The sequence below is a fragment of the Argentina anserina genome, chromosome 4 (assembly GCF_933775445.1).
Source record: "Argentina anserina chromosome 4, drPotAnse1.1, whole genome shotgun sequence".
Taxonomy (NCBI): Eukaryota; Viridiplantae; Streptophyta; class Magnoliopsida; order Rosales; family Rosaceae; genus Argentina; species Argentina anserina.
In genome coordinates, this window is record NC_065875.1 from 16,772,520 (window position 1) to 16,793,408 (window position 20,889).

Here is a 20,889-nt window from a genome sequence, read left to right on the forward strand (position 1 = left end):
ATTGTGATTACTGAATACCTTTAACAAGAATTAGTCTCGCCGCCCTAAATTAGTTCACTGGTACTATTAGATATACATATATCCTTAGTATATACTAGCAATAGCCTCGATCTATATGCGCATCAGCGCATGTATCTTTTCTGTGTGTTTGTTTTCTAGTCTTTACTTTCTTTTAAGTTCCGGGTCTCCACCAAGTATATATAGACTCTGCGAAAGTCGCCGAAAGCTACCACTGAGGTAGTTGTCCTGTAAAATATCTCTGTAAACTTCATATTTCACTGTGAAATATACTGTGTATGTATATATGTACTACCTATATAGAATTGAAATATGCAAAAGAAAATACTTGTAAATATACTGGTATTGACGTGTGCATCCAAACTCCTCTTATTTCTATACATTTGGTAGTATGAATATAAAATTTTAACCATTCAAAAGTTTTGTTAATCAATATAGATTACTTTTGTAAAAAAATCAATATAAACAAATATTGTTTGCTTAGTCGGTTGTATTAAACAAATAGACGACAGATTATGAGACCACTAACCTTCACAAGTACCATTCATTTATTTGATCGACTTAGCAAACGATTTTTGTTTCAATTCATATTTTACATAGATGATCTTTATTGATCGATTAAACTTTTGAATACTTAACATTATCAAATCACACTACTAAAAGTATTAAAATAGTGGATGGTATGAACATGTGCGTCCATACCGGTATGGACACAAATATTTTCCATATGGAAAAATCCAATTAAAGCACAAAAAAGAGGGAAAAAACTCAATTGAATATTTCGAGGTTTCAAAGGATATAAGGTGGACGACGGAGCCTATACGTATATGCAAAAAATTATATATAGACTTTAAGTGCCTTTCGGAATTTTATTTCAGGCGATAATTACTCTGGGGGCGGCCAGGTACATACTCTCAAGCAAAATAGTATTTCTTTGAAGCACAAAGAGCCTCGCTCTTATACAGTTATAAGGAAATGATATCCAAATGAAAGAAGAGTAAGGCATTGTCAACATATGTAGAGGACGAATGCTTAGGCAGAAATCGTGCTCCGTGCGGCTTAAGTAATTTAATCCGTTCATGAATCTTTGTTCCCAGGCAACAAAAATGTTAGTTTTTTTAAAAAAAAAAACTTCTGGAAAGAGGATCAGTTCATCCCCATTTTAATAGTTAGGCCACCCTTGGCGCTTGTAATGGATTAATCTCGGGAAACGTACATTATAAAACATATACTATTTTTCGCCAGCACCTATACTTAATTGAAGGGTGACCATGGCTATGAATGAAGGAATGTCTTGGAGCCGCGCCTTTCTTCTCGTGCTCTTTGTTGAGTTTGTTCTACAGGCCAATCTTGCGACTGCCCGTGAAAGACAGATAGTTCCTGCAGTATTACCTGATGATTTCCGCGGCAACAATTTGGCTCACCATGGAAGAGCTGATCCCACCGAGAGAAACTTTAACGTAGTAGATTTCGGTGCCGTGGCCAATGGAAAGAAAGATTCAGCCATCGTAAGTGTTTTAAAATGCTGAAAACATTGCAAGAACAATTGTTAGGTGTGTGTCATTAATGTAACACCGATATATGATGTATAAATCAATGCACGCAGTATTTCATTCGGACATGGATTGCGGCATGCCGGAGTACTAACACCGGGAAATCAAGGGTTGTGATTCCGGAAGGGGACATTCAAAGCGGGGCCATTTATATTTCAAGGTCCATGCACCTGCGCAAAACCTATAACTGTTGATATTAGAGGGACCGTTTTAGGAGCCAATGACTTGTCCTTGCATGCCGAACCATACTGGTTCTCATTCGAAAATGTGGACGGAGTGATTGTTACAGGCAAGGGTACTCTTGATGGTCAAGGTTCAAGAGTCTGGAAACACGTTGAGAGCTGCAGCGGTAGTGACTGCAGTCCACTTCCACCAGTAAGTAGCTAGTATTTAGAATTATAAGCCTTGCATGACAATATATAACAATACTAACATCCTCCTGGGTCTCTGGAAACAATTGGTCGATCCGACTTAACTAATGTGTGCAGAATCTAAAATTTAACGGAGTCACAAACGGGGTCATCTCCGGCATCAATTCGCGAAATCCTAAGGGAGTACACATTTGTATCACGGACAGCCAGCACATTAGGGTGCGCAGGGTCCAAATTGAAGCTCCCGGGACAAGTTCTAACACCGATGGCATACACATAAGTGACTCGAACAACGTGAGGATTTCCAGAACTCACATTTCTACCGGGGATGACTGCGTCGGTATCCACCAAAATAATCATCAGCAAAGTCATCTGCGGACCTGGACATGGAATCAGCGTCGGTAGCCTTGGCAAGTACGAGACTGAGAATGATGTGAGAGGGATCATTGTCAAGAACTGCACCTTTGTCAACACAGACAACGGTACCAGCTTCGTGACATTGATTTGAAATACGTTGGTCCGAAGAAAGTTCGGACTACCTCTCTGTGTAAGAATGCGAAAATCGGTTATGGTGGCATTCAAAACCCACCAGCTTGCTGTTGAAGAGTAGCCGGCCTGATTTACGTACTACATATACCATTGCATGTTCGATCAGTACTGGAAAGGGGATGATGGGAGGGAGAAACTTCGATTTGGGACCAGTGGATAAGGTTTCTTGAGGGGGCGTCTATCGTGTATTACAAATTGCACGTTTTGGAATGGAGATGTAGTAATTGTGAATTGTGATTCGGAGTAATTCAATCAGATACCCTAGAAAACCCTAGTAATTAGTAAATTATTATAAGTTGAGAATGTCACATGAGTGCTACTTTCGAATTGCTAATTAAAGAGCACTAAATAAAAGAATTAAATAGATCCGGCTTATTTAAAGTGCTTAAGGAGGATGTGAACTGATTTGCTCACCCTCAGACTTTTTTTGCAGTGATATAACCTTGAGCCCGAATTTATTTTAAGTCTAAGAGTATATAATGTAAATTCCTTAAGCACTGACAAAATCCTAGATTAAAGTGTAACAACATCCTTTTGGATGCTTTGGAAATTTTGACCAAAATATTTTTTTTTTTAAAATTGTAGAACACTGACAAAATAATGGTGTTTTTTAAATTTTCTTTTAGCATGTTATTGTCTTTATGTCAATTTTCATTTAATGGGTTCAGTAGTCGAAGCCGGTTAGTTCCAGTGCAACTCCAGACTATGTATTCGCGGTACCCCTTCGAGTATTGTTACCTGATTTGTCAGAATATATAAACTGTATTATTCTAACGCATTTTCTGATGTGGGATTGACTCAATAGTTAAATAACCCCTTCCCCCTTCCCCTCTATCTCCCTAACCCCCAACAAAACGACATCCTCTTACTCTACTCCCTCCTGCTCTGCCTCTACTGGTTGTCGTCCAAGCTTCCAAGCTCAACCTGTTCTACAGGGAGCTCTCCTTTTCGAGCCCCATTCTTTCTTTCTAAGGCCTCAGAGTAGTTACCCTCTCCCGTTCTTTCGCCCAATTTCTACTCACATCAAAGTCTACTCTGAGTCCATGCTTGTGCAGGATTGAGTCCGACCCAGGTAGATTCTGTAATGATAGTTTACGTTGGTGTTGATTTGTATGATGAGCTTTTGAGATTGGATGGCTGAGTTAAAACTTCGATAGGGTTGCTTAGCTTTGTAGTCCTATAGTGCCTGCAATTCATTAGTTTTTGTTGAATGTGTTAACTTGTTGGAATTCTTCAGTCTTCACCCAGAAGGCTAAAGATGTCCGGACTTTATAGGTAGTTAAAGGTTTTTAATTAATTATGATCTTCAATGTTATTCTGCTCTTGTTTTTGTCTGGTGTACATAGGTGCTCTGATTCAGGCAAATATATGCTAGAGTACTAACTGAATTTAAGATTCATCCCAGCAACTACCAAACGTTTTGGGACTGTACTGTCCTACAGATTCTCCCCACTTAACCCAATTCTTATTTGTTGAAACCCTTGCGATATTTTGATGAAGAACCCAATTTTTTTTTACAATTTACTTATCAATGGCTAATGCTTTCACTTGGCTCAACTCAGTAGACGTTGCTTTTGTTTGTTTATATATACTATATGAATATGGTGTTCCAATTTTCATTAGTAAAAATCAATTTTCTCTAACATACACTCGGCTTAAAATTGGTTGTGGTAAAATATCAATGAATTGAAGCTTGTTTTTCAACTCTGAATTGCATTGCTTTCAACTTTGAATTGCATTGCGTTAGTAACAGGGTTAGAGTTGTGCATTACCAAAAGTTAAAAGTTGGCAGTTTTCGTATTGGAAAGTAGTCTGTTGTGGTTTTGATCTTCAAATATTTGCTTCTTTGGATGTCATTGGGTTGAGGGCAATTGTATATTTTGTAAATTGCAAATTGGAAGAAGTTTAAAGTTACGCTCTTTGGCTGCAGGGTATCTGTTTTAATCAGCAAAAAGATGCAAGCTTTGTTCCTCTTTGATCGGAAGAATTGAGGATAGTGTTTTGGCAGCTATGGTTGCGACCAAGAGTGGGACGAGTTGCTTTTCTCACAATTTTTCGGGGGCAAGCTCACCTCAAATTTCAGGACTCAGCTATGTTTTGCAATATATGAAATTATAGCTATTATATCTTGTCGAGTTATTGTAACACACAAAACTTCGTATTATTTAGAATTTAAGGTGAAAATTAGAAATTGGACTCTTCGAGGTCTTAGTATGATACAATTCAAAATATTATCGATAGTAGTTAGCTCCAAAAGTAGCAGTCCCAAAATAAGTTTGAGTTGGGGAAGAAGATAAATGTTTGAAACCTACCTTCTCCTAGTATGCCATAGTGACCAAGTAACTACAAGAATTTGATCAGTATAATCTCCATGTAAATGATGGTTTTGGTCGGTGAGATATAGAGTTGAGAAATCAAATGTCTCATGGGAGTTCTTTTACACCAAACATCCCAACTGGGCTAATGTATTCCCACTATTGTACCACACTGAGTCGAATTGGTTCTTCTGTAGATTAAAATCCTTATAATCTGAGACAAATTTTAGTTTATCTACTAAAGAATGGATAGTTAATGTCTAGCCAATCCGAACTCACGAGTTACTATATTAGGAAAGTGGGAAGTAAAGAGATAATCGAAGCTTTGTAGTACGTAATTAGGTTATTCGAAAACTGAATACATGGGCAATTTTTATGTTAAAGCTTGAATCTTTCCCGAGTGTTGAGATAATTGATGATGTCGATAATTCAAGTTGGTGATTAAAACTTCAATGAACAACCCATACCGGCAATATGGGGATGTAGATTATGAATTAATTAATTCAGTCTTCTCCCCTTAATTGTTCTCCTCCTTAATGATGAAACTGGAAATCTTGGATTCGAGATGGGAATATCCAAATTAAGATTATGAATAAGCCATAGAACAATAAATGAATGACACTTTAAATTGAAAAGTAAAACTTTTCCTCCATCTAGATATCTAGTTAGCAGTGTGACCAATATATATATGTAGAGTGTTCATAAATAGTGGTACTAATATGTAGGAGCAACTAGTCATTTTAGGTATCTGTCCATTTTAATCCCAAAGTTTGGCAGAAAATGACGAGGTTTGCAGGCAAGTCATTCCTATAAATTGGTCACTTCGCACACAACTAAATCATCAAGACATCAGTTAACTTGCAAGAACAATATCTCAGAAAAATTCGTACTTCCATTCTCGATCAATGGCGCCCTCCAAGAAAACAATGTTGTTTGTGTGCCTATTGGTTGCTACATCAGCAATGGTAGTTCCAGCTTCAGCCCAATTTGGACTAGGAGATCTCCTCAATTTTCTTCGTATAGGCTCCATCCAAGGCATCTTGTTTTGCTCTGGCAATGGAACTGCCACTGTTGGTTCCAATGGCACCATTATTAGCCCGCCATTCTCAAGTAAGCTAGTTAATTTCTCGTCAATGCATCGTAATAACAGACTGAGTTCTTCGCCTGATGATCTTGATGAGTGATCAAAATCAGTTGATTACTCATGCATGTTAATCATTAGTCAAAATACATACACACGCGCATATATATATATATATATGAAGATTGTTGATTAGATTATTAATTCTGTTGATCTCTTGTAGATGCTACGGTCCAACTGCGTTGCGGATCAGGCAATGGTACTGTGATTTCGACTGGGATTACCAGCTCCACTGGACAGATTTCAATTCCGTTGAACATTCTCTCATTTTCACTCAGTCAAATATTATCCGGATGTCGTCTTGTGGTTGCCACCCCACTTGCACAGTGCAACGTCACTATGCCTTCAGTCGGAACCCTCACATCGAACTTGATCCGAAATGGAACTATCACCATCGGCGGTATCAATATCCCCATTCTCAGTCCAATCGGATTTACCTTAACATAGTTCAAGTCAACAATCTGGTCTATATATATATTAGCGTACTTCTTAATTAAATGAATAAAGGTCTGTGATTGTGTTACGTTCCTGATACGTACCAACCAGATTGAAAAGATCTTTCATACATGTCTTCCATGTATAACTATACGTGATTGGAATTCTAGTGATACTAGAAGCTATTAATGAATCAGTCTTAAATATTAACCTTGGACGTCTTTCTTTCCTTTTATATTCATTTATTTAATACGGCAATAAATAACATTGGTCAAGTGTCAAGTCTAGTGGTCACCAGTGGCGGAGTCAGCTCTGGCTCCTTTATACGTGGCCATAAGAATCATAAGATGCTTGAGGTAAAAAAAATATAAAACAATTTCATGTAAAAGAAAATATCATACGCAAATGTTTCAATTAAAAAATCTTCATACACAACCCTATATATGTGTAACAGTCTCATTAACATACCCTTTTCACACACAAAAAAAGGTAAGAAAAGAGACTCATTAGAATATGGATGTATGAAACAGAGAGGTATTTTAAAGTCAAGAATTATGTATCCGTTATGGTAGCGTTAATTAAACCCCAATAAGGAAAAAAGATTCCAAGGGTGTCCTTGAATTTCTATACTTCTTAACAATTGTATGGTGCAAAAGAACTTTGCTGAATACATTGGTGAACTGGTGCTTAAGGATATTAATGATCCGGACTTTATAAAGGAATGTTTAGTCTTTTTTTTGTGCTTCTTGTATTGCAAAGTATTGTATCTCATGTTGCATTTCTACATTATACAAATGAATTCGGTTTTTTATATATAAGTCACGATTCGCACTTCTTAAATTAATCTTTTCCAATTTATATAATCTTTTCAAATATTACAACATCCATTGGTTACTAAGATCACAAACAAGTTTAAACTTACACTTCATGTGCTAAAATCATTAAGATCTTTATCATATTTTTTGTACAAAAACATAACACAACTTTCTCCGTTGATGATATGTTAAACATTTTTCTGGTTTTGGATTGGATTCATACATTAGGAAGTACATAAAGCCCAATGGATTATGAATTAAAATCACACACCCAGTAATTTAACTTCAAGAGTAACATTCGATCGCGTGAAATGGCCGACGTACCTTCGCTCTTAGAAGGCAACAACTTATAACTTCATATGACCATTCTTTAGCTATCCGGCCATAAAACTTTCGAACATACATATTCAAAGAAGGCAACAACTTACAAGTTAATATATATGAACCTTATCTTTCATTGGCTTATGTTCATATAATATTTGAACTTGCTTGTGGATGTACAAGTTTTGCTCTCTTTTTCTGTTAAAATTCGTGAAACCAGTGCATATATGATTGTAAACACCTTCCCATGAATGAGGTACTTCCCGGCCAAATCTCTTATCATTCCGGTCGTAGAGCACATAGAGCTAATGCCCTTGCTACAACAGAATTTCCACACATATTCTCGTATAGCACATCCCGTATCATGTCAGGAAGCTCCTCAAACCAAATAATGTCTAATGAACCAAAACAAGCAAAGTGAGCAACACGATTTGCAACATTGTTTGCTTCCCGGAAGATGTGTCATATGGTAGAAAACGACAATACCAATTTTTAGCGCTTACAATCCACTATAACTCGATTCACTTCTGATAAATCCGCTCTAGCATAACCAAGAGAAGCAACTAAAAAAGAATAGCCACTTTCAATGTCAATATTATCCTAGCCTTGGCCAATACCAAGAAGCAAACCCTCTCTACATGCCTCAGCCTGCATCGCAAGTTCATTTTCATTTCTAGTAATTATAAATCATTCCGTTTATTCGTTCTATACTTGTTGTTGTCATTGATTAGGCGTGATGTGATGGTGCATATTGGTTGCGTGTTCATGTAATGTGACTCCTGATCCAGCAGTTCGAATGAATTCTGCACGGGAGGATACTGACATGGTGTGTAGTCCTACACTCCTACATTATTAATGAAAAGTCATAAATTTCGTTTATAACAAAAAAGTGGTAAATTCCAACATTTGTTTAATCATCACCAAGGTCGAATTATTGGATTATTCAGGTAAAACCAAATTAAGATTACAAATGTTGGCATCTTATTTCTCTAAACAACTAATTATGTGGATAAATACACAATCATGATTAGGTTGTCTTATAGGTCATCCATATAACTGGATCTTCCATAAGAAATTAATTGGTATACAAATTATGAAACTATCATAACATGTTTTGCAATATATGAAATTATAGCCATTATATCTTGTCCAGTTATTGTAACACACAAAATCCCGTATTATTTAGAATTTAGGGTGAAAATTAGAAATTGGACTCTTCGAGGTCTTAGTATGATACAGTTCAAAATTTTATCGATAGTAGTTCGCTCCAAAAGTAGCAGTCCCAAAATAAGTTTGAGTTGGGGAAGGAGATAAATGTTTGAAACCTACCTTCTCCTAGTATGCCATAGTGACCAAGTAACTACAAGAATTTGATCAGTATAATCTCCATGTAAATGATGGTTTTGGTCGGTGAGATATAGAGTTGAGAAATCAAATGTCTCATGGGAATTTTTTTACACTAAACATCCCAACTCGGCTAATATATTCCCACTATTGTACCACACTGAGTCGAATTGGTTCTTCTGTAGATTAAAATCCTTATAATCTTAGACAAATTTTAGTCAATCTAGTAAAGAATGGATAGTTAATGTCAAGCCAATCCGAACTCAAGAATTACTATATTAGGAAAGTGGGAAGTAAAGAGAGAATCGAAGCTTTGTAGTACGTAATTAGGTTATTCGAAAACTGAATACATGGGCAATTTTTATGTTAAAGCTTGAATCTTTCCCGAGTGTTGAGATAATTGATGATGTCGATAATTCAAGTTGGTGATTAAAACTTCAATGAACAACCCATACCGGCAATATGGGGATGTAGATTATGAATTAATTAATTCAGTCTTCTCGCCTTAATTGTTCTCGTCCTTAATGATGAAACTGGAAATCTTGGATTCGAGATGGGAATATCCAAATTAAGATTATGAATAAGCCATAGAACAATAAATGAATGACACTTTAAATTGAAAAGTAAAACTTTTCCTCCATCTAGATATCTAGTTAGCAGTGTGACCAATATATATGTAGAGTGTTCATAAATAGTGCTAATAAAATGTAGGAGCAACTAGTCAATTTAGGTATCTGTCCATTTTAATCCCAAAGTTTGGCAGAAAAAGACGAGGTTTGCAGGCAAGCCATTCCTATAAATTGGTCAATTCGCACACAACTAAATCATCAAGACATCAGTTAACTTGCAAGAACAATATCTCATAAAAATTCGTACTTCCATTCTCGATCAATGGCGCCCTCCAAGAAAACAATGTTGTTTGTGTGCCTATTGGTTGCTACATCGGCAATGGTAGTTCCAGCTTCAGCCCAATTTGGACTAGGAGATCTCCTCAATTTTCTTCGTATAGGCTCCATCCAAGGCATCTTGTTTTGCTCTGGCAATGGAACCGCCACTGTTGGTTCCAATGGCACCATTATTAGCCCGCCATTCTCAAGTAAGCTAGTTAATTTCTCGTCAATGCATCGTAATAACAGACCGAGTTCTTCGCCGGATGATCTTGATGAGTGATCAAAATCAGTTGATTACTCATGCATGTTAATCATTAGTCAAAATACATACACACGCGCATATATATATATATATATATATGAAGATTGTTGATTAGATTATTAATTCTGTTGATCTCTTGTAGATGCTACGGTCCAACTGCGTTGCGGATCAGGCAATGGTACTGTGATTTCGACTGGGATTACCAGCTCCACTGGACAGATTTCAATTCCGTTGAACATTCTCTCATTTTCACTCAGTCAAATATTATCCGGATGTCGTCTTGTGGTTGCCACCCCACTTGCACAGTGCAACGTCACTCTGCCTTCAGTCGGAACCCTCACATCGAACTTGATCCGAAATGGAACTATCACCATCGGCGGTATCAATATCCCCATTCTCAGTCCAATCGGATTTACCTTAACATAGTTCAAGTCAACAATCTGGTCTATATATATATTAGCGTACTTCTTAATTAAATGAATAAAGGTCTGTGATTGTGTTACGTTCCTGATACGTACCAACCAGATTGAAAAGATCTTTCATACATGTCTTCCATGTATAACTATACGTGATTGGAATTCTAGTGATACTAGAAGCTATTAATGAATCAGTCTTAAATATTAACCTTGGACGTCTTTCTTTCCTTTTATATTCATTTATTTAATACGGCAATAAATAACATTGGTCAAGTGTCAAGTCTAGTGGTCACCAGTGGCGGAGTCAGCTCTGGCTCCTTTATACGTGGCCATAAGAATCATAAGATGCTTGAGGTAAAAAAAATATAAAACAATTTCATGTAAAAGAAAATATCATACGCAAATGTTTCAATTAAAAAATCTTCATACACAACCCTATATATGTGTAACAGTCTCATTAACATACCCTTTTCACACACAAAAAAAGGTAAGAAAAGAGACTCATTAGAATATGGATGTATGAAACAGAGAGGTATTTTAAAGTCAAGAATTATGTATCCGTTATGGTAGCGTTAATTAAACCCCAATAAGGAAAAAAAATTCCAAGGGTGTTCTATACTTCTTTACAATTGTATGGTGCAAAAGAACTTTGCTGAATAAAGTGGTGAACTGGTGATTAAGGATATTAATGATCCGGACTTTATAAAGGAAGGTTTAGTTTTTGTTTTGTGCTTCTTGTATTGCAAAGTATTGTATCTCATGTTGCATTTCTACATTATACAAATGAATTCGGTTTTTTTTATATAAGTCACGATTCGCACTTCTTAAATTAATCTTTTCGAATTTATATAATCTTTTCAAATATTACAACATTCATTGGTTACTAAGATCACAAACAAGTTTAAACTTACACTTCATGTGCTAAAATCATTAAGATCTTTATGATATTTTTTGTTCAAAAACATAACACAACTTTCTCCGTTGATGATATGTTAAACATTTTTCTGGTTTTGGATTGGTTTCATACATTAGGAAGTACACAAAGCCCAATGGATTATCAATTAAAATCACACACCCAGTAATTTAACTTCAAGAGTAACATTCGATCGCGTGAAATGGCCGACGAACCTTCGCTCTTAGAAGGCAACAACTTATAACTTCATATGACCATTCTTTAGCTATCCGGCCATAAAACTTTCGAACATACATATTCAAAGAAGGCAACAACTTACAAGTTAATATATATGAACCTTAACTTTCATTGGCTTATGTCCATATAATATTTGAACTTGCTTGTGGATGTACAAGTTTTGCTCTCTTTTTCTGTTAAAATTCGTGAAACCAGTGCATATATGATTGTAAACACCTTCCCATGAATGAGGTACTTCCCGGCCAAATCTCTTATCATTCCGGTCGTAGAGCACATAGAGCTAATGCCCGTGCTACAACAGAATTTCCACACATATTCTCGTATAGCACATCCCGTATCATGTCAGGAGGCTCCTCAAACCAAATAATGTCTAATGACCCAAAACAAGCAAAGTGAGCAACACGATTTGCAACACTGTTTGCTTCCCGGAAGATGTGTCATATGGTAGAAAACGACAATACCAATTTTTAGCGCTTACAATCCACTATAACTCGATTCACTTCTGATAAATCCGCTCTAGCATAACCAAGAGAAGCAACTAAAAAAGAATAGCCACTTTCAATGTCAATATTATCCCAGCCTTGGCCAATACCAAGAAGCAAACCCTCTCTACATGCCTCAGCCTGCATCGCAAGTTCATTTTAATTTCTAGTAATTATAAATCATTCCGTTTATTCGTTCTATACTTGTTGTTGTCATTGATTAGGTGTGATGTGATGGTGCATATTGGTTGCGTGTTCATGTAATGTGGCTCCTGATCCAACAGTTCGAATGAATTCTGCACGGGAGGATACTGACATGGTGTGTAGTCCTACACTCCTACATTATTAATGAAAAGTCATAAATTTCGTTTATAACAAAAAAGTGGTAAATTCCAACATTTGTTTAATCATCACCAAGGTCGAATTATTGGATTATTCAGGTAAAATCAAATTAAGATTACAAATGTTGGCATCTTATTTCTCTAAACAACTAATTACGTGGATGAATACACAATCATGATTAGGTTGTCTTATAGGTCATCCATATAACCGGATCTTCCATAAGAAATTAATTGGTATACAAATTATGAAACTATCATAACATGTTTTGCAATATATGAAATTATAGCCATTATATCTTGTCCAGTTATTGTAACACACAAAACCCCGTATTATTTAGAATTTAGGGTGAAAATTAGAAATTGGACTCTTCGAGGTCTTAGTATGATACAGTTCAAAATTTTATCGATAGTAGTTCGCTCCAAAAGTAGCAGTCCCAAAATAAGTTTGAGTTGGGGAAGGAGATAAATGTTTGAAACCTACCTTCTCCTAGTATGCCATAGTGACCAAGTAACTACAAGAATTTGTTCAGTATAATCTCCATGTAAATGATGGTTTTGGTCGGTGAGATATAGAGTTGAGAAATCAACTGTCTCATGGGAGTTCTTTTACACCAAACATCCCAACTGGGCTAATGTATTCCCACTATTGTACCACACTGAGTCGAATTGGTTCTTCTGTAGATTAAAATCCTTATAATCTTAGAAAAATTTTAGTCTATCTACTAAAGAATGGATAGTTAATGTCAAGCCAATCCGAACTCAAGAATTACTATATTAGGAAAGTGGGAAGTAAAGAGAGAATCGAAACTTTGTAGTACGTAATTAGGTTATTCGAAAACTGAATACATGGGAAATTTTTATGTTAAAGCTTGAATCTTTCCCGAGTGTTGAGATAATTGATGATGTCGATAATTCAAGTTGGTGATTAAAACTTCAATGAACAACCCATACCGGCAATATGGGGATGTAGATTATGAATTAATTAATTCAGTCTTCTCGCCCTAATTGTTCTCCTCCTTAATGATGAAACTGGAAATCTTGGATTCGAGATGGGAATATCCAAATTAAGATTATGAATAAGCCATAGAACAATAAATGAATGACACTTTAAATTGAAAAGTAAAACTTTTCCTCCATCTAGATATCTAGTTAGCAGTGTGACCAATATATATGTAGAGTGTTAATAAATAGTGGTACTAAAATGTAGGAGCAACTAGTCATTTTAGGTATCTGTCCATTTTAATCCCAAAGTTTGGCAGAAAATGACGAGGTTTGCAGGAAAGCCATTCCTATAAATTGGTCACTTCGCACACAACTAAATCATCAAGACATCAGTTAACTTGCAAGAACAATATCTCAGAAAAATTCGTACTTCCATTCTCGATCAATGGCGCCCTCCAAGAAAACAATGTTGTTTGTGTGCCTATTGGTTGCTACATCGGCAATGGTAGTTCCAGCTTCAGCCCAATTTGGACTAGGAGATCTCCTCAATTTTCTTCGTATAGGCTCCATCCAAGGCATCTTGTTTTGCTCTGGCAATGGAACTGCCACTGTTAGTTCCAATGGCACCATTATTAGCCCGCCATTCTCAAGTAAGCTAGTTAATTTCTCGTCAATGCATCGTAATAACAGACCGAGTTCTTCGCCGGATGATCTTGATGAGTGATCAAAATCAGTTGATTACTCATGCATGTTAATCATTAGTCAAAATACATACACACGCGCATATATATATATATGAAGATTGTTGATTAGATTATTAATTCTGTTGATCTCTTGTAGATGCTACGGTCCAACTGCGTTGCGGATCAGGCAATGGTACTGTGATTTCGACTGGGATTACCAGCTCCACTGGACAGATTTCAATTCCGTTGAACATTCTCTCATTTTCACTCAGTCAAATATTATCCGGATGTCGTCTTGTGGTTGCCACCCCACTTGCACAGTGCAACGTCACTCTGCCTTCAGTCGGAACCCTCACATCGAACTTGATCCGAAATGGAACTATCACTATCGGCGGTATCAATATCCCCATTCTCAGTCCAATCGGATTTACCTTAACATAGTTCAAGTCAACAATCTGGTCTATATATATATTAGTATACTTCTTAATTAAATGAATAAAGGTCTGTCATTGTGTTAGTTCCTGATACGTACCAACCAGATTGAAAAGATCTTTCATACATGTCTTCCATGTATAACTATACGTGATTGGAATTCTAGTGATACTAGAAGCTATTAATGAATCAGTATTAAATATTAACCTTGGACGTCTTTCTTTCCTTTTATATTCATTTATTTAATGCGGCAATAAATAACATTGGTCAAGTGTCAAGCCTAGTGGTCACCAGTGGCGGAGTCAGCTCTGGCTCCTTTATAAGTTAAATAAAAAATTGGAATTCTATTATAATTATATAACCATATATTTTTAACATTTTGAGAATTCTATCTATTATTTTGGAGATTTATAATTCTACGTGGCCATAAGAATCATAAGAAGCTTGAGGTAAAAAAAAATATAAAATAATTTCATGTAAAAGAAAATATCATACCCAAATGTTTCAATTAAAAAATCTTCATACACAACCCTATATATGTGTAACAGTCTCATTAACATACCCTTTTCACACAAAAAAACTAAGAAAAGAGACTCCTTAAAATATGGATGTATGAAACAGAGAGGTATTTTAAAGTCAATAATTATGTATCCGTTATGGTAGCGTTAATTAAACCCCAATAAAGAAAAAAAAATCCAAGGGTGTCCTTGAATTTCTATACTTCTTAACAATTGTATGGTGCAAAAGAACTTTGCTGAATAAAGCGGTGAACTGGTGATTAAGGATATTAATGATCCGGACTTTATAGTGGAATTTTTATTTTTTTTTTGTGCTTCTTGTATTGCAAAGTATTGTATCTCATGTTGCATTTCTACATTATACAAATGAATTCGGTTTTTTTATATAAGTCACGATTCGCACTTCTCAAATTAACCTTTTCCAATTTATATAATCTTTTCAAATATTACAACATCCATCGGTCACTAAGATCACAAACAAGTTTAAACTTACACTTCATGTGCTAAAATCATTAAGATCTTTATCATATTTTTTGTTCAAAAACAGAACACAACTTTCTCCTTTGGTGAATCGAACTCGGGTTGATGATATGTCAACCATTTTCAGGTTTTGGATTGGTTTCATACATTAGGAAGTACGCAAAGCCCAATGGGTCATCAATTAAAGTCACACACCCAGTAAATTAATTTCAAGAGTGTCATTTGATCGCGTGAAATCGCCGAGGACCTTCGCTCATAGAAGACAACAACTTATACCTTGATATGGACATTCTTTGGCTGTCCGGCCATAAAACTTTTCGAACATACATGTTTAAAGAAAGCAACAACTTAGACGTTATTATATATGAACCTTAACTTTCTTTGGCTTCTATCCATAGAATATTTGAACATGCATGTGGTTGTACATGTTTTGTTCTCTTTTTCTGTTAAAGTTTTTGAAACCAGTGCATATATGATATATGTCAAGTCTCCCAATCTTAGTCGCACCACTGGCAGTCTTGCACCATTCAACTTTTACAACATGAACTCAACATATGAAAAAGACACTCTTTTGTATTTCACTATATTTTGAACCCAATTTCTTTGCTTTGTGCATGTATTGATAAATTATTTACGGTGTTGAATAATATTTTGAACTCAATTTCTATGCTTTGTGCATCTATTGAGAAATTATTTAAGGTGTTTAGTAGACTTTCAAAATTTCTTGTATGATATTGTATGAATCATGTTCGTGTAGGCATTTTGGCAGTAAAATAAGAGAGACTTCTATAATCAATTAGACATTTTTTGATGCAAAAGTGTGTTGCAAATTAGTAACGGTAACTTGGTATTGCTCTATGTGAAATTCTAAATTTTCTTTACATTGCTAATTAGCCTATACAAGTTTTGGATCCTAAATCCGTCACAGTCGATCAAGTGATAGTATTGGATACTGAGTAATCGAATCAGAACTACAACTCACAAGATCTTTGCTACGGGTCTTACAAGTATAGCCTATAGTACAAGGCTAAAACATAAAGGAGAAAGAGAAGAAACCTGTGAAAGTATGGATGGCAAAAATACACAATGTGCAGGGTACCCACAAGCATTCGACTTTAATGGAAGAGTGTTTTGGGTAAAATTGAGTAACGTGTGCGGAGATCCCCAGTATTCGGATAGTGGAAACGGGTAAGGGGCGGGGATGTTATTTCGGTCTCCATCCCCATACTCACCTAATAATATATTATATTTTTAATATAATTAATTAATAATATATTTACTCAAATGAATTAATAGACAAATTAAATAAATAGAAAAATATTAATGAACACATGAGGATTAAGCACATGATTATGGAATTTTATTTGTATGCAAACTTTTTAATATTATTATTATTTTGAAAACGAGTATTATTATTGTTTATTGATTTCTATCCTTAACAAGATTTGTATGTTTTTTTTTTTGAATTGAAGTGAAGATATTTTCTATTATGATATTTGACCTTTTTATTTTAGCCTTTTACATTTCGTATATTTCACAAAAAAAAAATTAATATTAAAATAAAATATTATTAACGGATATTGAGGCGGGTATGAGAACTTGATCCCCAGTGGGTATGAGTACGGGGAATCACCATTATCTTATTACGAGAATTGAGACAGGTACGGAAATGCAAATGGACTCGGGTATGGATATGGTTTTTCAATCTCCTGACCATACCCTCCTTATCGTCATAACTATGTGAAAGATTCTAAAGAGGTAGAAACCAAAAGACAAAATGGGAAAAAAGAGGGTTCGAACCCTCGTCATCAAGAATTATCAACAAATGACTTCGCCAACTAAATCAAGGATTTCGTGACTGCATGAGGGAAAAGAGTAAATATCAGTGGGAGATTTTGTTTAGGGATATGTTGTAGGAATAGATCCGCCTATGCTGATCGAGGAGTATGTTGTAGGAATTTAGATTGAATCTTAGGGACATTCATCAGACATTATTCCTCGTTCATAAGGAAAATAAAATCGAGAATGAAATTCAGTCCACGGCTGTGGCGCCCCACAGCGTTAAATCCACCGCGCGTGTTTAGCACCGGTAATTTGTTTAAAGCAACAGACGACGCGCCCCCAAAATTTACTCTCATCTGACTCTGTTCAAAGCATCGTTCTTTGGGAGAAAGATCGAAACGGATCCCTCAACTATCAGTCTCCCTCGAAAGATTCTTCTCTGTTTCAATCACATTAGAACCAGCAACCTCAACTATTTTCTTCTTCTTGTTTTCTTCGGTTCTTCTTGTTTCTTCGGTTCTTCTTGTGCTTCGATCGAAGCCCAAAATGGCTTGGTGCTTGGAGAAACTCGACGTTGCCGTCTTTGAAGTTGCCCAGTTGGGCTACTGTTTTTGTAGCTGAACAAAGACGGGGATCGGTGGAAGATGAGATTCTCGAAGTGGGTTTTTGTTGGGCTGGTTTGTACGGCTTTGGTTTTGGAGTTTGGTTCTGGGGAGGAAGCTCGAATTGAGAGGATTTCATGTAGGTAAACTGTAAAGACTTCATTTTTAGATGGAAACTTTGTATTTGTCGTACTGGGTTTGGTTGCTTAGTTATAGTGTGCACTGCTATCTAAATTAGTTCAATTGGACATGTCTGTTGGATGTTAGTTTAGCTGTACGAGTTGTTTGTTCTTCTTCTTAGTTTTGATTTTGGCAATATTGATCTTATTCTAGGAAATTACTGGTATGTGATTCATAGTTTTGATTCGGCATTTTGAGTGTTGATTGTGTTGAGTTGTTCTCTGTCTGGAATGATTACTTGTTTAAGCTTTTTCTGATTGGAGACTCTGGGGTTGAGAAGTCGTGTCTTCTTCTAAAGTTTGCTGTAAGTTGTCGACACTCTTGCTATATTGTCTCTAAAAGTCTAGACTCTGCATCATTGTTTTTACTTGCTGGAATCAAAAGTAAATCGCTAGTCTGATTACTACTTAGTAGTTGAAATGAATTCCCGGCTGCATCACTAGTTTGTTCTATATACATGCGCCATTTGGTCTGAATTATCCTGGATTTTGGTAGTTATACTGTTACACTAATTGGTAAATAGGGTTCCATGAAGGATGAGACCTGGATCTTATCCGCAGTTGTATTTTTCACCAGATTAGTTATCTGAAGTCCCTTATTTCATCAAGAGAATAACCCTAAATAGTTATTGAGCTATGCGGAAGCCTGAAAATTATAGCTTTCTGTGTGCTCTGTGAGATTTGGTATGTGACTTGATAAGTTATGACTTATGACAGAGAATGTAGTGTTTTTATGCAAAATATTGCTTGTGTTATTTGGTTGCAGATTTGATTAATTCTACCTGCTTTATTTGTTTGGGCGTCTATTGTTACTGCTGTTTGATTAATTCTCATCTTTTCATGTTGAGCGCGATGTGTTTATTGAATTGCCTGTGCACTGATGTATATTCTCTTGGTCGAAACTTGAAAGTGAGGGACTGTTCATGTGCTTGAAAATCTTCATCTAGAAACTGCATGTTTGGCTTACCATTCCACCATTTCTTACTCTAGGACAACCCATTGAAAATATTATTTGCAATAGTCTCAGGAATTGCAGATGTTTGAGTGGTACTGTTAAGGCAGCATCATTGACTAATGCGCATGAGAAATAGAGTAAATAATCTGAGAAAGGCTTTGCAGAATGTGTGACACAGTATCTGGTGGACAAAATTGATCTCTCCCGGAATTAGAGTAGAATCTTGGTATGACGTGCCAAATTTCACTTGCTTTTTTCATAGATCATCGTTTTATCACTCTTGTTTTTCTCACTCTGGGACTGAGCCATACACAACATCACTTTCTTATACTTTTAGTAGAGAAGTTAGTGCTTATCTCGAAGAAGCCATTATAAATTTTTCCTTTTCTTCACAATATGAGCAGGAGGGCAATTTAGAATTATAAGAATGCCTTGGACACTATCAGATATTCAGATACACAGGTAACTTGTGTTTTAAGTTGCAATAACTCAATCGTGAGTCTTGCTTAACCAAATTTGAGTGGATGATCTAGAGTTCTGTTGCTGGTTTGCTTTTTTACGTTCACTTTTAAGTACTGGTGGGTGCTGGTTCTGCTTTGTGGTGGTCGTTTGTTCCAACGTTCAGCAATTTTATCCAGTAGGATCTCTTCAATGAGTTTTTAGTTCAGTTGACCTCTCTTTTGAAGAAATCTGTAGCCTATGTTTAAAATGTTTGCACCGGATCTTATGAATTATTAGCCTTTCTAGCTTATTAGATTAAATTGTTCTCTGCTGGACTTGTAGTGGGATAGTGCTGGACAATAACGTTTTTGGACAATCACTAGAAGCTACTACTGTGGGGCACATGGCATCATAGTAAGTTTCTTCCTTCTTTCCAATATGTTTCTGTCATTTCGGTGCTCACAATTTCGGCTCAAGTTCTGGTATAGTGGTTTTTGCTGAACTGTTTTGGTGCATGTTGCATATAGTCAAGTTCTGGAATGAATTATTCTGTTTTTCGGTTTCTTTTCTGGGGAATCCTCTGAAGGCTTCTTCCTCTTCTCATCCTTCTAGTTCAAATAATAGATATTTGTCAACAAATCTCATTGGCAGTATTGGAGGGGATAAACTTGCAGCTAAAACTTCATTTATTTCAAATCTAAAGAAAAGAATGTTCTAGGATAAGAGTGATAATTGCCAGCTATTTCTATTTTAAATCTAAACTATTTACTAAAATTATTGAATCTGTGAGTATCTGAGATAAGTTTTATGGTTTTAGGAAGGCTTCTACTACCACCATGCAGAACGAGAATATGCAATGTTGACATACTGGATCCCATAAGGGCCTAGCATGCTTCGGGCTAATGCTTCACATCCCAAAAAAAGGAAGTATATGCTTTTGATGTTCAAGTAGATAGGACTTTTCTTATTTTTAATGTTGGCTTTGGAGGATGGGAAATCTTCCCGTGTATCATTTTTGAATGTTTCTTCTAATACTATGAATTGAATAATAAGATTCAATGTCAATTTCTATACAAATGATCATTGTTCATTAGGTAAAAAAAATGTAGCATCACAATTAATGTGTAAAATTTAGGCAATGTAAAAGATCACACAACATAATTCATAGTGCAACATCGTGCAGTGTTGATTGAGCACGAAACGCTTCCTCCATATAGTGGCTTCAAAATGTTACAAATGTAACTCAAATGTAGTTTAAAATTATACTATATTAGTGGTCACTTCGGTGATTGACAATCTAAATAAAAAATATGGTCGATCGACACCAGCCGATTTAATCAGTGTATTTATTAAGGTACCCAGTAAAACTTTCGTCATTTTGGACATCGTTTGACCGTAAAATTCGTGAGTCAACATAAAAACGTGCGTTTTCACTAAACGGATACTCTTTAACCAAAGCCTTCCGAAATTCA

The 20,889-nt window shown here is 35.8% G+C and overlaps 3 protein-coding genes, 1 long non-coding RNA gene and 1 pseudogene across 4 annotated transcripts; all 5 read left to right on the forward strand.

Moving 5' to 3' along the window:
- The first annotated feature begins 1,289 nt into the window (after nucleotides 1-1,289).
- LOC126792279 (exopolygalacturonase clone GBGE184-like) lies at nucleotides 1,290-2,545 on the forward strand (annotated as a pseudogene).
- A 3,166-nt stretch (nucleotides 2,546-5,711) lies between these two features.
- LOC126791770 (phylloplanin-like) lies at nucleotides 5,712-6,518 on the forward strand. Its single transcript, XM_050518242.1, has 2 exons — nucleotides 5,712-5,916; nucleotides 6,111-6,518. The coding sequence occupies exons 1-2, from the start codon at nucleotides 5,712-5,714 to the stop codon at nucleotides 6,392-6,394; spliced, it is 489 nt and encodes a 162-aa protein (XP_050374199.1). The 3' UTR covers nucleotides 6,395-6,518.
- A 3,221-nt stretch (nucleotides 6,519-9,739) lies between these two features.
- Nucleotides 9,740-10,608, forward strand: LOC126791769 (phylloplanin-like). Its single transcript, XM_050518241.1, has 2 exons — nucleotides 9,740-9,958; nucleotides 10,157-10,608. Exons 1-2 carry the CDS (start codon nucleotides 9,754-9,756, stop codon nucleotides 10,438-10,440), a joined length of 489 nt encoding a protein of 162 aa, XP_050374198.1. The 5' UTR covers nucleotides 9,740-9,753; the 3' UTR covers nucleotides 10,441-10,608.
- A 3,168-nt stretch (nucleotides 10,609-13,776) lies between these two features.
- LOC126792280 (phylloplanin-like) lies at nucleotides 13,777-14,469 on the forward strand. The gene is made up of 2 exons (XM_050518738.1): nucleotides 13,777-13,995; nucleotides 14,186-14,469. Exons 1-2 carry the CDS (start codon nucleotides 13,791-13,793, stop codon nucleotides 14,467-14,469), a joined length of 489 nt encoding a protein of 162 aa, XP_050374695.1. The 5' UTR covers nucleotides 13,777-13,790.
- Nucleotides 14,470-17,429: 2,960 nt separating this feature from the next.
- On the forward strand, nucleotides 17,430-20,476 carry LOC126790589 (uncharacterized). Its single transcript, XR_007671752.1, has 3 exons — nucleotides 17,430-19,202; nucleotides 19,381-19,438; nucleotides 19,760-20,476. It is a non-coding gene; the product is annotated as an uncharacterized LOC126790589 (long non-coding RNA).
- Nucleotides 20,477-20,889: the final 413 nt, after the last annotated feature.